General features: G+C 48.2%; 1 protein-coding gene across 1 annotated transcript in view; it reads right to left on the bottom strand.

The window, feature by feature from the left end:
- Positions 1–558: 558 nt before the first annotated feature.
- LOC114683298 (maestro heat-like repeat-containing protein family member 7) overlaps positions 559–16,263 on the bottom strand; it is a 36,494-nt gene continuing 20,789 nt past the window's right edge. Inside the window, 12 exon segments of the mRNA XM_028857530.2 lie at positions 559–841; positions 1,582–1,641; positions 2,337–2,439; positions 3,432–3,533; positions 4,611–4,769; positions 5,104–5,280; positions 5,836–5,976; positions 10,135–10,249; positions 10,352–10,451; positions 10,454–10,488; positions 10,909–11,081; positions 11,494–11,638. Coding sequence (XP_028713363.1) covers positions 690–841; positions 1,582–1,641; positions 2,337–2,439; positions 3,432–3,533; positions 4,611–4,769; positions 5,104–5,280; positions 5,836–5,976; positions 10,135–10,249; positions 10,352–10,451; positions 10,454–10,488; positions 10,909–11,081; positions 11,494–11,638 — 1,462 coding nt within the window. The 3' untranslated portion in view covers positions 559–689.

Genomic DNA, 16,263 nt, shown 5'->3' with positions numbered 1-16,263 from the left:
CTAGAGATAAGACGTGGAAAGGGAGAAAGTTAAGCTTAATTAGCACATCTACCAGGCCTTCTCAAACAGATAGTCTGAATGCTTAAGTCTGTTCTTAGAGAATCTGTGAGATATCTCAAGCAAGAAACTTTCATCCATCCAGGGATGGTCCTGGCTGGATGCTGCCAATGACAATAATTGTAGGGAGGCTTGAAATCAGGGATCCTGGCTGCATTACTGCACAGAAGGTTATCTAAATATTCCTTAGTAGAGGGGAAATGGTGCCCAAAGAATGATGGAAAAGCTACAATAGCACATGAGAAGTTCATAGCAGGAAACGGCTAATGATCAAAAGCCAAATATCACCAAGACTCCCTGAGCCCTTCTTCCAGGTATAGCTTTGTCATAGTCAGCTGAAATCCTACTTCAGATTATTGCAGCTTGCAGCGTGTGACCTTAGATCATGTGGCTGAACGGGAGTGGGCACGCGGCAGCAGAGCCAGAGAAGCCAGCCTGACCCAGATGATTTCTGCATACACGGCAGCTCATGACCACAAATGGACATCCAGCTCCACAAAATTGCATTCTTTCCCCTTTTATTAGCAGAGTTCTACAGGGAGACGCCACTTCTAGTGCAGGACTCGGGAGGTAGCCTGCTGCCACAAGTGGGGTTGGGGGCAAGCCTTCATCTCAGACCCTCGCACGCCGACTCAGCCGTCCTTCCTTCGGAACCTCCTCATGCAGAGGCAGGAGGAAGGGGTCTTAGCCGGCGTCGCCGTCTCCTTGGCTTCTAGGATGTGGAAAGTCTGTAGAGTGAGGCAGCTGACTATGGGGTCAGGGTCTTTCTGCATGCACCTGAAGGCTGTAACAGGTAACACAGGAGATGGTACGGTGAACAGAAGGAAGGGGCCAGGAAGGCAGCAGGACCCCGTCATTGCTTGGAGGAAGAAGGAAAACTGGCAACTTTTACAACAGAAGCAAAGATTTCTTCTACAAGTCCACACTGCTCGTTACCACCAAGACCCCGAAATTGCTCCTGGCTCAGGGAGATGCAAGACAGGCTGCTCTTTTGGTCCTCCTACTTGCCCCCGCTACCTCTGCCCTCCTCCTCTGGTCTATAGGAAGTGCTCTGCCCCCCCCCCCCAGGAGAACTGCAGCCCAGGACAGAGCCACACCCAGGGCTCACTGTGTCATGAATGCAGCGTGGAAGGACCGGAGAGAGAAGGGCACCGTGTGCGGGGACATGTCTCAGGGACAGTGAGGACACAAAGGTGCCCACACTACCACATAAGCAGTGATGAAGCTCCTGAGGGGAGCGGCTGGGGACACTGGGGTACTCCAGGGAGGAAGGTCGCTCTTTCCTAGGGAGAGTTGAAGGGACCAGCCTGGCAGACAGGCAGCCTCAACAGCAGTGAGGGTGACTGGGTGTGGGGATCAGAGGAGCTCTGACCAGTACCCCAGACCCTCGTGACTTGGAGATGGAGCTTTTGTCCTCGTGGATGATGATCTTTAGGAACCCTCCTGCCTTCATTTCCAAGCCACCCCTCTGAGGCCAATACCCGTAAAAAGGTGCGAGCCGTGGGCGGTGGGGTGGCCACTCACCTATATATTCCTCCTCGGTTTCCTCTCTCTCGGCCCTGTTGAGGATGCGGATGATCTGACCTACAGGGGCACACAGGCACTCAGTGGCCTCACAAGGGTCCAGTGGGCCCTAACTGTGAGTTCCCCCGGTAAAACCCATCATCCCGTCTCTTTGTCTGTCTCCCCACCCTTGGTGACCAGCTTAGAGCTGGACTTGCTCCATGAAACCAAACCGCTTCTCCAATTCTGCGAAGGAAGGACTCTAAGGAACCTGGCCAGGTGGAAATGCAGATAAACTCGGCTGCTGCAAAGATGCTGGCTGGTCCGTGGGGTGAGAGGAGGTGGTGTCTACCTAGCTAGGGACCACACACAGGTCTGATGCTCCACCCTTTGGGGGCTAGGCTGCCCTGGTTTCTTAGGAGTTGGCCGTTCTACTATAGACAGGTCATCCTTACCCCTCCGGGGACTCCCTGTAGTAGAAGGGAGCAGAGAGGGGTCCTTACCGGGGACTATCATGACCATGGGTCCTTTAATTAGAGCCTCGCATGCCCACGCCTCAATCTGAAGAACCCAACTTCAAGGAGACGATGGCTCCAAGAAGATAGAGGGTCGAGGGGGGCGCACACCCCTTTAATCCCAGCCCTTGGGAGGCAGAGGCAGGCGGATCTCTGTGAGTTCGAGGCCAGCCTGGTCTACAGAGCGAGATCCAGGACAGGCTCACAAAGCTACACAAGAAACCCTGTCTGGGAAAAAAAGAAGACAGAGGGTTAACATACCTGCAAACCACACAGCCACCTGGCGGATGGGGCCCTGCGGACTCTTGAAGAGAGCCACACTCTGCTTCAAAAACCAGACTGCCCTGCTCCTTTCCTGCTGCAACTGGAAGAAGCAGCATTAGATGGTACAACTAAAGTGACTCACGGCCAAGTGTCTTGCCTCTCAGACAGTCTAAATAGGAGGGCCAATGGAAATTGTCCCAACTGGAAAAAACACAAAACAACAACAACAACAACAACAAAAACCTTCAGAACCTCCCGGAAAGTCACCTCTTGCATCCCAGCTTCTGGAACCTCACTTCTTCCACAGAAGCCTTCCCAGACTGACCAAGCCACGGGAATGACAATGTATACAAAGCCCTTGACCTAGTGAGTCTTCAGTGCTACTGGTGTCTGGGTTTCCTTGTCCCCCATAGTCTCAGGCATTTGAATATGGGGTCCGCAATGGGGGGGGGCACTGTTGGGAGGAGGTTTAGGAGGTGTGGTCTTGTGGGAAGTGTGTCACTGGAGGCGGGCTTTGAGAGTTTAAAGACTTGTGCCATTTTGACTTTGCCCTCCCTGCTTGCCGTTCATGATGTGAGCCCTGGGATTCCTGCTCCTACTCCCATCCCGTCTCTTCACCGTCACGGACTCTTAACTCTCTGGAACTGAAAGCCCAAATAAACTCTTCGTGGTGTTTAATCACAGCAGTAGAAAAGGAACTAATACGCTAAGCATTAACCCTCTTCCATTCCTCCCCATGAAGATGACCAGGAAGCCCTTCTTCAAGCCGGAGCTGGGCTGAGTGCCCTGCCTTTGTATTAGAAAGCTCATTCCTCTTCCTTACCCTTCCCCCAAAGACTCCTAAATTACCAGTTCATGTGCCTAGCTCTCCAGGGTGGACAGGAAGCCTTGAGAAGGCAGGAAGCACCACTAGGTAGCCAACACAAGGAAGACAGACTGTTGAATGAGATATATATATATATTGTTGCTGAAAACCCCAGCTGCAGGGAGGAAACTGACTGAGATGGCTTGTGTGGGGTTTTTTTTTGGGGTGGGGGGTGGGGGGCTGACTCCCTTGCACAGGGAAGAATGATGAGTCAGCTGCTGGCTTACCAGGGTGCCGAGGATGGTGAATACATCTTTCTTGGCAAAGACCACTTTGAGTTTGAACCAGCCCATGATGGTAGCTAATTTGTAGAGGGTTCGCCTACAGACCTGAGGAGATAGGAGGCTCATCATGATGGATCATGGGAATGAGGTTGGACAATGATACAGAGGGATCCAGGGGGAGAGAGGCCACAGCCCATTTGGCCTTGGTAGATTGAATTGCGGGATCCAAGCTTGGGAGAAATGTAGAGCCTGTCCAGACATCCGGCTCTACTGATGCCCTCTTTTTCCCGTGATGAAGTGCGAGGGACAGTTCTAAGGGTTTTTCCAGTTGCTGTGGTAGTAACGCTGAGTCCCACCACAGTGTGACTCTCTACAGCACAGCCTTCGGCATCATGGATTTCCAACCCCAAAGCAGTCCCTCTGAAAACAAATGTCGGGCTTTTGCTATGTAGCCCAGGCTAGCTTCAAACTGGCATGTTAGACTCTTGAGTACTGAGTTCACAGAAGTATACCACCTCATCCAGGTTCCTCAGTCTTGGTACCCTACCTGGGTGCTCCCTGCTTGGTCACATCACTGACATTGTGACCAAGGTTGGCTTGGTCATATCACTGAGTTCATCCAGGGACCCATCCCTTTCTGTCATGTGCTCAGCAGCATCCTTGGATGTATCTAAGATGTCTCCTGTTACAAACCAAGTCAACAGTTTCCAAGTGTCTAGCTGCAGTACGAGCTTCAGGTTTACATGCTCAGAGCTTGGCCTCTCAGTCCAGGCCTCTCTGTTGTGTCCACCATACAACCCACAACTGGAACTCTTCCGTCCTAGGAGCCCCACCTCCCCTCGTTGGTAAGGTAAGGGCAGAAAACAGTCTGGAGAAGCCCACAAGGGCCAAAGCAAGGCAGCAGAGTGAGGAACCGGTACCACCCCGAGACTTCCTGCATCCGAGTTCGCATGCCCACCAACTTCTACTGGAGTTGGTAGCTAGCTAGATCAAACCGGAGCTGGAGGAGAGTCAGCCCAACAGCCAGTCACCTCTACTCATGGAACCTCTCCAACGCCCAGAGTCCGGTGGGCCCCCTCAGGGTTACACAATCCTGCCACAGCCCTGTCCGAGGGCTTACCATGCTCTGCCATCAACTTCCAGTGATAACTGAATGCCAGGCTTCAGGGTCCGGCTTCTCACCTCCACCACTCCGGCGTTTACATCCTTCAGGTGTGACACGAGGAGGACTATGAAGTTGAGAATCTGGTGCCTCATGGGGAAGACAAGGTTCATCCTCGAGATCTTAGTTAGGATGCTTCCGTAGATCTCAAAGACTATCAGGCGCAGCTGCTCTGACTCCTGGGAAAGAAGATACACCCACTCTCAGGAAGACGGTGCACTTGCGCTGGTCACCCAGGTCAGAAAGACTCTCAGCTCTGCTCCCACCAACCACGTTCTTGTGCACACCCCCCATCTACTTTGTTCAGAACACAGCTCTCCTGCACTGTGCTCAGATGCCCTCCCTGGACCATCACAAAACAAGAGCGCAGATGCAGTCGGTCTCCTAAGAACTTTAGGGAGTCAAGGAAACTGGGGTCAAGGAAAGGGCTTTTGAAGATTGCTCTGTCCTTCTCCACTGTGTCACAGCTACCTAGGGTAAGAGAGCAAGCTCTCTATCCCTTGGGGGCTTTACCTCCTCAAAGAAGTGTGCCAAAGTGAAGGTCAGCTCGACGATGAAGGAGGAGGAGTGATACCAGGTGAGGTCCTTGAGGATGCGCTGTAGCGTCAGGAAGGTCTCCATCACCACCTCACTGCTGGAGGAGTAGCAGCAGCTCAGCACGTAGGGCTGCAGGATGTGGAAGTGCTTCATCTACAGAGTGATAGCCACTCAAAACCAGAGCCAAGAAACTGTCCCCCGCCCCCAGCATTGCCCGCCAATCCCACCCCTCACATAGACCAGTGGGCACAAGCTCTCACAATTTGCACTCTGGAAGGAGGAGTGGTCCCAACATTGGATGGTGGTCAAACTGGGTTATCAAAAGGGTACCTGGCCAGGAACCTTCTGCCCTCCGTGGGCAGAGGTGAGAAGACAGAGATTTTCCATCTCCTGCACCATACATTCCCCTCCTCCTTGTTTCCCTCACTCCTGATGATCCTGATCTCCAGAGACCTGGATGGTACATCTGGGATCCTGGGGTTGGCTGGGATACAGGATAACTTCCTGCAGGACCTTTCCTGGACAAGAGGAAGCCTGAATGGTTCAATAACTTCCTTCAGGACCTCTCCTGGATTCTGTGCTTGGACAACCAGTCTCAAGAGGACCCCTACTCTAATTCCAAGAGTGTGTCACAACTGGACACACTAGCTCTCCAGGTCCACCTATTCCTTCTCTGAGTGACATGTCCTTGGCCCCACCCATTTTCACCGTGTTTTTGTGCTTTGTGAAGGTTTCTGAGATCTGCAGGAATAGATGCTCCGTGGCTGGCTCCTCACACTTGAAACAATCTGCCAGAACCTTGGTGGAGGCTTCATCCACAGCACCTGCCACATCTGGACAGTGGAACAGCTGACAAGAGGAAACCAAGAAGGACAGGAAGGTAGGCAAGGGATCTAGATTCTGTCTTGTTAGTAAAATAACGTTCTCAGAGCCTTGGTCGAAGCTTAAAGGACAAATTCACACCCTATCACCCATCCATGGTGCAAGTCTTCCCAGGCATCTTTGAGATGGGATGACGGGAGATAGCAATGAGAAACTTGTTCAGCCATCACAGATCCTAGGGTGGGAGCCTTTAAAGACACGATCATGGGGTAAGGAGAGTGGGAGAAGGGATGAGAGGGGGAATCTGTGGTTGCATGAAAAATTAATTAAAAATATTTTAAAAGACCGGGCGTGGTGGCACAGGCCTTTAATCCCAGCACTTGGGAGGCAGAGGCAGGCGGGTCTCTGTGAGTTTGAGGCCAGCCTGGGCTATACAGAGTGAGTTCCAGGATAGGCGCCAATGCTACACAGAGAAACTCTGTCTCAAAAAAACAAAAATATAAATAAATAAATAAATGAATGAATAAATAAATAAATACATGACCATGAACTGCCTGGAGAATATTCCAGGGAAAGAACAACATGCCGCAAGTTGAAAGTAGCTACAAAGCATCATGAATGCAAGTTTACAAAGAAGGCAGAACTTGACTGAGCTAGACTTGAAGATAAAGAGAGCTTCATGAATCCTAAGTCTTTAGATTAGAAGTCAAACAATTCAATAGGATAATGGGCAAAATAGATGGAAAGGATTCCCAGAGGACAGAGGAGTGTGTGTGCTGTGTGTGTATATGTCTCTGTGTGTGCATGTGTGTCTCTGTGTATTCCTGTGTCTATGTGTGCATGTGTGTGTGCATATGTCTGTTTGTGTGTATCTGTCTGTCTGTCCTCAAGGCAAAGATGTCTTCCTGTTCTTGTCAGGCCATCAAGGCAGATCTATCATTATTTACTCACTAGCTGAGCAAATATCTTAAATTCTCTGAGCCCAAGTTTTATCCTCTACGAATTAAAGTGCCTGGGCTCAGTTTCTTAAATACTCTGATTTAAATTGCACAGCCCTGTCTGTTTTAAATCCCTCTGCCTGTGACTGCCTGTGGATGGAGGGAACAGTGAGCCAGGAGGCTTTGTTTTATTTCATGTGCATTAGTGTTTTGCCTGCATGTGAGTCTATGTGAGGGTATCAGACCCCCTGGAACTGGAGTTACAGACCATTGTGGTTGCTGGGAATTGAACCCAGGTCCTCTGGAAGAGCAGCCCATGCTCTTAACCTCTGAGCCACCTCTCCAGCCCTGAACAAGGAGTTTTAAGGGACTGCAAAATGTTCCTGAGTATTCACAGCCATGGTCTCTCACCTACAGATCTGGCCCACTTTCTAGCTGGTACCTGAACCCCGTTGGTTCCCCACGTTCAGACTGTCGGAGTTCCCCTCCAGTTGCTGAAAATGGGCTTCACCCATCTCGGTACCCAAATGCCCTACGCCACACATGCTAACTCCACAGCAGCCTGAAGCTCCGGTGAGGGTGGTGACTGATCAAGTGCTTATGTGGGTGTCTACTCTGTTCAGCGGGCCATCAGCATTTGAGAAAACTTCTAGAATGTTCCTCAATACCAGCTGTGCCTAGATCACAGCCATAATGGGAGCTTAGAGCAAACTAATTCCTGCATCCCATCCCAGGGTGGTTCTGAAGAAGTAGGCACCCAGCAGCAGAAAAATGTGGTGTGAGGCTTAGCATCTCCCAGACCAGTGGCTCTCAGCCTTCCTGATGCTGCAATCCTTAAATATAGTTCCTCATGTTGTGGTGACCCCCCCCCCAACCATAAAATTATTTATGTCGCTACTTCATAACTGTAATTTGCTACTGTTATAAATCATAAAGTAAATATCTGATATTTGACCCCTTTGGGGGTTTGCGACCCACAGGTTGAGAACTGCTGCCCTAGAGGCTTCTAGTATGCAGCAGGGGTTCAAAACTGCTGCTATAGAAAAGTGGCCCTCTGGCTTGTAGGCTAGTCTCCTGTGCTGTTCCTCAAAGCCCAAAGACTACCTGCCCCACAACAGCCAGCAAAGGGCTTTTAGAAAATGAAGGCTCCTGGGCTTAGCCTAGGTCAACTGACCCCAAGCCTCTGGGGTAAGGACCCAGGACTCTGTCTTTGGAACAGCATCCTCAGTGTGGTGATTACACCAAGGCCTGAGAGCCACTGCATAAACACACCCCCAGCTAGTCAGGCCTCGGCATCCTCCAAGAGAATCCTTAGCATGCTTAGCAAGTGCCTACTAGCTTCTCAGAATGAAGATCACTGTGTATGTCCCAGTGTTATTGCTATTGTACTATCTTCTGTTGGCATTCAAAAGTAACCCACTTCTTTCTTTCTTTTTTTTTTTTTCTAATTAGGTAGGTTTGGATTAGTGAGATGGATGAATGGATAAAGGCGTTTGCTGTCAAGCCTGAGACCTGAGCCCAATCCCCACGTTGTGGGATGTCTTCCTGTATACTGTGAATATGTGCCGCTCCTGTTGGATAATAAATGAAGCTGTTTTGGCCTATGGCAATAAAGCTTACAGCCAGGTGGGAAATCCAAGCAGAGAGACAGAGAGAAGGGCGGAAGAGGAGAGGATGCCGGCCCACTGCCGAAGGAGCAAGACGCCTGCAGACCGGTAACGCCATGGCCACATGGCAACATATAGATTAATAGAAATGAGTTAAGTTATAAGAGCTAGCTAGCAAGACGCCTGAGCCATAGACCATATAGTTTGTAAGTAATGTAAGCCTCTGTGTATTTACTTAGGACCAAGAGGCTGTGGGGTGTGGGTGGGAGAGATTTGTCCTGACCACAGGGCTGGGCAGGACCAGAGAAACTTCCAGCTACATCCCTGGGACCCACCTGGGGGAAGGACAGAACTGACTCATGCACACTGTTTTCTGATCTCCACATGTGTGTGGTTGCATACACACACACACACACACACACACACACACACATGCACACGTGCGCGCGCGCGTGCGCACATGCACACACACACACGCACACACACACGCACACACAAATGTAATAGCTTTCAAAATCAGGTAGCTTGCATTTTCAAAGAAGCTAATTTAAGACTATGGTAAGGCAGACCTCAAAAACCTACCCGAACCCTGCTGGTGGAAGCATAAAATGACACAACTTTACTGGAAAACACTTGGGCATCAGTATCAAAACTCACAGAAGCCACTTACACGTCTGGAATTCATATTTCCACTTTTTATGGTCCATATTTAAGGCAATAATCTATAGTGTTATTTTGCACAGCGGTGTTTGTTGGCAGGGTTGTTTACACTTGTGTCAAATTAGAAACGGAATACTCTCTCCATCATGGAACACATTTGTGTGAAACACGCGTCATCATTAGAGTTTTATGAAAAACGTACAATGAAGGCAGAGGAGACAAGCGACGGGGGAAGAGGCTGGGCATGGTGGAGCACACCTTTAATCCTAGCGCAGAAGCAAATGCATCTCTGTGAGTTCGAGGCTAGCCTGATCTACACGGAAAGTTCCAGGCCGGCCCGGGGCTACATAGTGAGACTCTGTCTCCAAAAGGGGGTGGGGTGGGAGAATCCAGAGATAGTGGAGGAGATGAATAAGAACAAAATCACAATGTTGCATAGGCATGAAAATGTCACAGTGAAACTCATTTCCTGTATACTGACTAAAAAGTTAACTTAAAAAAATGCAATGAAAAGAACAGCACATAGAATATCAGAGAATAAGTTAACCTTACACACACACACACACACACACACACACACACACTTCTTCATACAGACAAAGGCATGAAAGTAGTCCTCTTTAGCACTGTAAAAATTAATGGTTTTATAAATTTATATATATTTATTAATTTTCGACACATTTTCCCCTGTCTGATGACTGAATTATGGAGGTGTCTAATCAAAGCTGAAGTAACTGTAGGACAGAAAAGTAGTGCTCCACAAGGTCAGAGCAGAGTCAAAGCCTTGAGATTGGAGGATAAAGGCTTATGACTCATGGAAACCTAACGAGGAATTCTTACCCATGTTCCCCAGCCTGTTCCGTGGACAGGGGTAAACCAGGCCACTTCTCTTCCCCAGGAGCCTTCTAGAGGAGTCCCCTGGCTACACTTGCTTCCCAGGAAGCTGTCCCCATTGCCCTCTGGCCCCCTACCCTACTCACCTCCGTCAGGAACACCAGGGCTGTGAAGTGATTGACACAGGCTGGGTCCTCGAGGGTCCTGATGAGGAAGCGGAAGACAGGGCGATTGTGCCAACAGTTCTTGATAACCAGGGACCTGCGATAACAATAGGGTGCTCGAAATAAGAACCTATTCTGAGCCATAGGAGAGGACCAAAGACGTAGGAGGTCCCCCACCCGGGGACTGGAGGCAGCTTACCTGGCCAGCATAGTGACTCCATAATAGTGCCTTTCAGGATTGACAAGCAGTTCCCAGCCCCTAAGTGTCTGAATATAAGACATGTGATCTAGGTACCCGAGCTTCGCAGTAAGGTCTTCAAGGCCTTCACAGAAGAACTGAAGACAGAGCCAGAGGCAGGGAGTCAATTCCAGCCACGCCCCTGACCTCCTACCCCCACGTGGGAGTCCCACCCATCCTATGAGTTATGAACCTGGCCAGGGAATGGCTACAGACCAAGTGCATCTCGCAACTGAAGCAAACAAGGGCTTGTGGGGGTCTCCCAGGTGGCACGGGAAGCCTGCAGAGGCTGGGGAAATGGAATCTGGGTCCGTGGTCCGGCAGTCTTGTTTTGATTTTATTCTAGTGCAGAAACCGCATCCACCTGGGCAACCACCTAAAAGAGTCTTTTCAAGAACGTCTAGGGAGATTTCTTGAGTCTACGCGCAGAGGATACGGAAGGGCCAAGTTATCGAGGGTGCCGAGCTGCTGGTATGCAGATCATAGTCCCTAGCACACTGGCCCAGGGCCCAAGGTACCTCACAAGGTTCACACATTCGGTTTCATGCGGCTTGTCCTGGCCCACAGTGCTCCGGTTAGTCACCAGGAAAGAGATTTGGAAAAGCAGGGCCACGAACAGGGAGGCGAAGACGGTTTGCACCTCCGAGCGCTGGCTTGGCACCAGCAGCAGCTCATGGATGGCCCTGGTGACCTGGAGTGAGGAGAGCAGGAGGTCATCATCTTTACTGCCACCCATAGTTCCTATCACCCAGGGAGGCCTGACCAGTGCCGTCCCTGATGTGGCCGGCGAGTGAAGATGGAATGTAATTACACCAGGCTGCTTCTAGAATGCCTTTATGTGCTCTTGTAACTGTGGGTCCTGCTTTAGCCTCTCAGCATCCTTGAGCAGGCCTGGGGGGGGGGGCGGTGTCTCACCTGCCTGCACCCCCATACTCAAAACTAGAATCTGATTTTTCTGTTCAAGGCAAGTCAATTGGTTGGAAACCCTCCTTCTAACCCATCCTGGAGACTCTGCTACTGGTCCCTAGAGCCCAAGCTAGCCCAGCAGAAACCCCAGTGTGGTTCCTTCCCAGCTCCCAGCCCCTCCACCTGCCCCTCCATACAATCGATGTTGAGAGCTCTGTTTCATGGCCGGTCTCCTGGTCCTTGGGTGTCTGGGGGGAAATCAGCCTCTGCAGTAGATACTCCATGATTACTTGGTAGCTTTTTGGAAAGGAAGCCAGGATTTCCCAGGATCTGTGTGTCCCCCTGTAGAGACAGAAACCACCAGCAGTTCCAGGCAACCCATTTCCAGCTGTTCTCCAGTGCTTTCCAGAAGGGCTCTCAGCTCCTTAGCCCAGGCCTAGCTCTCTGCTTTCATCCTATCCAGGCACTTCTCTCTTCATTGTTTTTACTATTTCATCACCTCCAGACTCCCCTGCTCTATGTTTCATTGTATATAGACAAATAGGAAAATGTTCACTTAGCCTATGGGCCTGAAAACATCTAAGACCAAAGCTTGTGGAGTGCCCTTGAGAGCATCATGTCGAGTCCTCACTGTGTGGCCTTATCTAAGTTCTCCTTTCTGTCGCCAACACTGAAGCTCAGTGTCTTCACTGGGTTGCAGCTCAGTTGATTTCATGCTTGCTTAGTACACGTGATCCTAGGTTCAGTCAGTCCCAATCACTACTAATTCGGTGTGGTTGTTCATGTACCACTTGGGAAGTGGAGGCGGGAAGATCAGGAGTTTATAGTCATCCTTAACCAAATAGGTAGTTTGAGGCCAAGACCCCCCATCATCACCAAAGAAGAAGGAGGAGAAGGAGGAGGAGGAAGAAGAAAGGAGGGAAGGAAGGAAGGAGAGAAGGAAGGAAGGAAGGAAGGAAGGAAGGAAGGAAGGAAGGAAGGAAGGAAGGAAGGAAGGAAGGAAGGAAGGAAAAGAAATCTTCCAGACCCCTCCTGGAATGCCCAATACAATCATGTCACTTTGAGGCCAGGGCTGATGGCTTCCCTTCACAGCACCTATTCAGCCTCACACTGTCCTCTGTAGAGATGCACAGATGTGTTTTTCTTTTTTTAACATAGCATATCTTTCCACATCTGGATCTAACAAAACCACATGTAAAACAAAAGTAAATGTGTGAAAAATATTTTCTACAAATAATAAAGTGGGTTTTTTTTTTGTTTTTTTTTTGTTTTTTTTGCTTTGCTATTGTTGTTGTTTGGTTTTTTGAGACTGGGTTTCTCTGTGTAACAGCCCTGGGCTGCCCTAGAACTCACTCTGTAGACCAGGCTGGCCTCAAACTCACAAAGCTCCAGCTGCCTCTGCCTCCCAAGTGCTGGGATTAAAGGCGTGCACCACCACTGCCTGACAATAAAGTTTTAATCAACTCTTATTTAATATCCTCCAGAAGTCATCTGGGACGTTTTGAAAACGTCAGAAAATCCAGGAGTCATAGCACATGCCTTGAAACCCAGCACTCAAGAGGCAGAGTCAGGTGGATCTCTGTGAGTTCAAGACCAACCTGGACTACATACTAAGTTCTGGGACAGCCAGAGTAGACCCTGTCTCAAACAAACAAAAAAAAAAATGGAAAGAAACAAAGAAACAAAGAGCAACAAGTAAATGAAAGAAAGTCGATAAGAGGCAAAGAAAGACTTTGGGGCTGGTGGGATTGCTCAGCTGGTAAAGGTGCTTGCCCCCAAACCTGACAAGCTGATTTCTATCCCCAGGACCCACAATGTGAAAGGAGAAAACCAACCCTGCAATCCGACAAGTTGTCCTCTGGACTACACACACACACACACACACACACACACACACACACCACACATACACTCACGTACTCACTTACACCATACACACTACATAGCACACACATGCACATATACACTCACCCCCACACACATACACACACCAAACAATAATAATAATAATAGATGTTTCAAGAAGAGAAGTCCACTGCTGGCAACATGGCACAAGATGCGCTCTAGGGACAAAGGCAAAGTGACGAATGGCCAGTCACCGAGGATGGCAGTTAGACTGACCGCTACTTCCTACCGGCACCAGTGGGTAGCGGAAGACGAGAGGTCAGGCCTTCCAAGGTTGGACAGCAAGAAACCGTCAGCCTACAGGTTTCACAGAAAGTCTCTTGTCTTTAAGGAAGACTTCCTGAATGAACACAAGGGTGGGTGATGGACAGATTCTTACTAGAGGGTAACTAAAGGACAGACTTCCAGGGAGAAGAAAACCTGTCTCACAAGGAAAGCATGGGGTGCAGAGAAGAGAAGGCACCTCTCCCGCCCAAACCCAATACATCTAAACAGTGTCAGCGTAAGAATGTTGCAAGGGCACCAGAGTCACAGCAAACACTGATGACAAATGGCTATCAGCAAAAGAATGGATAGTGTGGGACAATCGCATAATGAAATTCCACAAACAACCTGAGCAGCCCGATACCCAGCTCCAACAAACTGCATGAAACCTAGCAACACAATATTAAGAATTTAACCGATTAAATAAATATAAATATATTCACATGTAGAGGATTTACTAACACATTTGTAACCAGTCTTGTATAATAATTTTGCATGTAGTAGAAAACAAATTTTAATTTTAAATATCCATCCAACATACAACAAAATTGATTCAACCATATCTTATTAATCCATAGGCATTAAAAATCTAAATCTAAAAAGGAGATTTTTAAGATCATGTTCCCTAATCATTATTTAAAGAGAAGTAATTGATCAAAATATCTAACACTTGGAGACTAAATTGTTAAAAGATCTGTACTGGTATGTCATTGGATATTTGGTGAAATTTAAAGTTGATTCTTGTCTTGGGTTTTTTTTTGTAATTAGCATTATAAAGTAGAAACTTCCTCACCATGATAAGAACATTTATTAGAAATTAATAATAAGCAATTTCAGTTTCTGTTGTCCACCACGAGTGAGCAGGCCCACATTAGCCTTGCTCTCCCACTGGTTAGAGCTACAAACACTGGAAAACACTTGTTCACCCCTTTACAGTGACTGACAGATACACAGACGGAGATCAGTGAGGAAACAGAAGCCTTGAACAATGCTATCAACTATCTCGATCTAATTTACAAAACCTGAACTGGATTAGCCCCTGAAAGATGAATAAGAACAGGCAGATTGGAAACTGAAGCCAAGATTCAGAAAACTAATCCATTGAGTAAGCAGTCCAGATTTTGTTTTTTCTCTTTTATCTCCCAACTTTGACCTACACACGACCCCAGAGCAAAACTGTGCACTGGACACAGGCAACAGAACCGATGGGTGAAATCCCGTCTCCCCGGAGCAGTGGGAAAACGGGACCCTGTGAGACAGACAGTGTGAGTGGGTTCTTCTTTGTTCTCTCCACACCCTGTCTGGTGACTCTGGCAGAGCTGCAGAGCGGAAGCCGTCCAGCCGGAACACGAAGATATGGGACTTGGTGGGTCGGGTAAGGAAGACATCTCTGCTGCTGTCGAGAGCTTGTCTTGTTATTTTAGCTTGTGTCTGCAGTGCTGGGATCAACCGCCAGGGCCTTGTACAAACCTTGTAAGGCCACCGCCGCCGGACCACAGCCTGGTACCTCCCTGTGGTTGTTTTCTGGCTTTTTTTTTTGTCCGCTTTATCACCCTGACAACTGTGTTATGTATCAACGCAGACAGCTTAAAGGACCTTCGAAGGGATCCTTCAGAGGCAACAAGCGAAGGACTCCCCCAGCTCTGTGTGCGAGCCAACACAAACCCCACCATCTCCCTAAGGGAGACTCATGTGCACAAACTCACATACAGACATGTACATATACATATAACTAAAATTAAAAATACAGTGTGGGAGGGAGGTTAAAAGACAACTTGCGGTGCTAAAGAGATGACTCAGCAGTTAAAAACACTGGTTGCTCTTCCAGAATACCTGGATTCGATCCCCAGTACCCACATGGCAGCTCACAACCATCTGAATTCCAGTTCCAGGGAATCCAACACCTTCTTCTGGCCTTTGCTGGTACCGAGCATGTACATGGTGCCCAGACACGCATACAGACAAAACATCCATACTCCCAAAATTTAATTAAATTAAAAAAAAAAAAAAAAAAAGACAACTTGTGGGAATCTGTTTTTCCTTATACCATGTGGGTCCCAGGGTTTGAACATGGGTCATCAGCCTTAGTGGCAGTAACTAGACCTGCTAAGTCATCCACATATTATGTGGTTGTAGAGACAGGACACTCTAGAAAAGGAAAAATGATGGGGATAGAACACAGACCAGCGGCTGCCAGCAGCTGAGGGTACAGGAAGGGGCTGACCCTAGAAAGGCAGCCCAGGGAATTGGGGGTGGGGGATGGTCATGGACATGCCTTCATGGTTGTGGTGATTATTATTGTGACCAAACCTTTATATAGAATTCATATAACTATATGTTAAAAAGGTGAATTTGCTACATGTATATTAACTTTGCTTGCTTGTTTGTTTTTTGAGACAGGGTTTCTCTGTATAGCCCTGGCTGTCCTAGATCTCGCTCTGTAGACCAGACTGGCCTCAAACTCACAGAGATCCACCTTCCTCTGCCTCCCAAGTGCTGGGATTAAAGGCTTGTGCCACCTGCTTTAACTTTTTATTTAAAAAAGAAAATTATAGCATAGTATAGCCTTACAATGTAAGATCAAGAAGCCATTAAAATTTTACTTATTAAAGGGATATAACTTAGGAAATTCTGTAACAAAACATTAAATGAAAAAAACACAAATTGGTAAATATAGTATGGACATAATTATACATATATTGTCTATAATAAATACATATATATAACATATATTCTATACCATATAATACACATATGTTATATAACATAGCATACATATATTAATATAATGTTTTTTA

Source organism: Peromyscus leucopus, chromosome 15 (genome assembly GCF_004664715.2).
Source record: "Peromyscus leucopus breed LL Stock chromosome 15, UCI_PerLeu_2.1, whole genome shotgun sequence".
Classification (NCBI taxonomy): domain Eukaryota; kingdom Metazoa; phylum Chordata; class Mammalia; order Rodentia; family Cricetidae; genus Peromyscus; species Peromyscus leucopus.
This window is presented reverse-complemented; position numbering and strand designations above follow the sequence as displayed.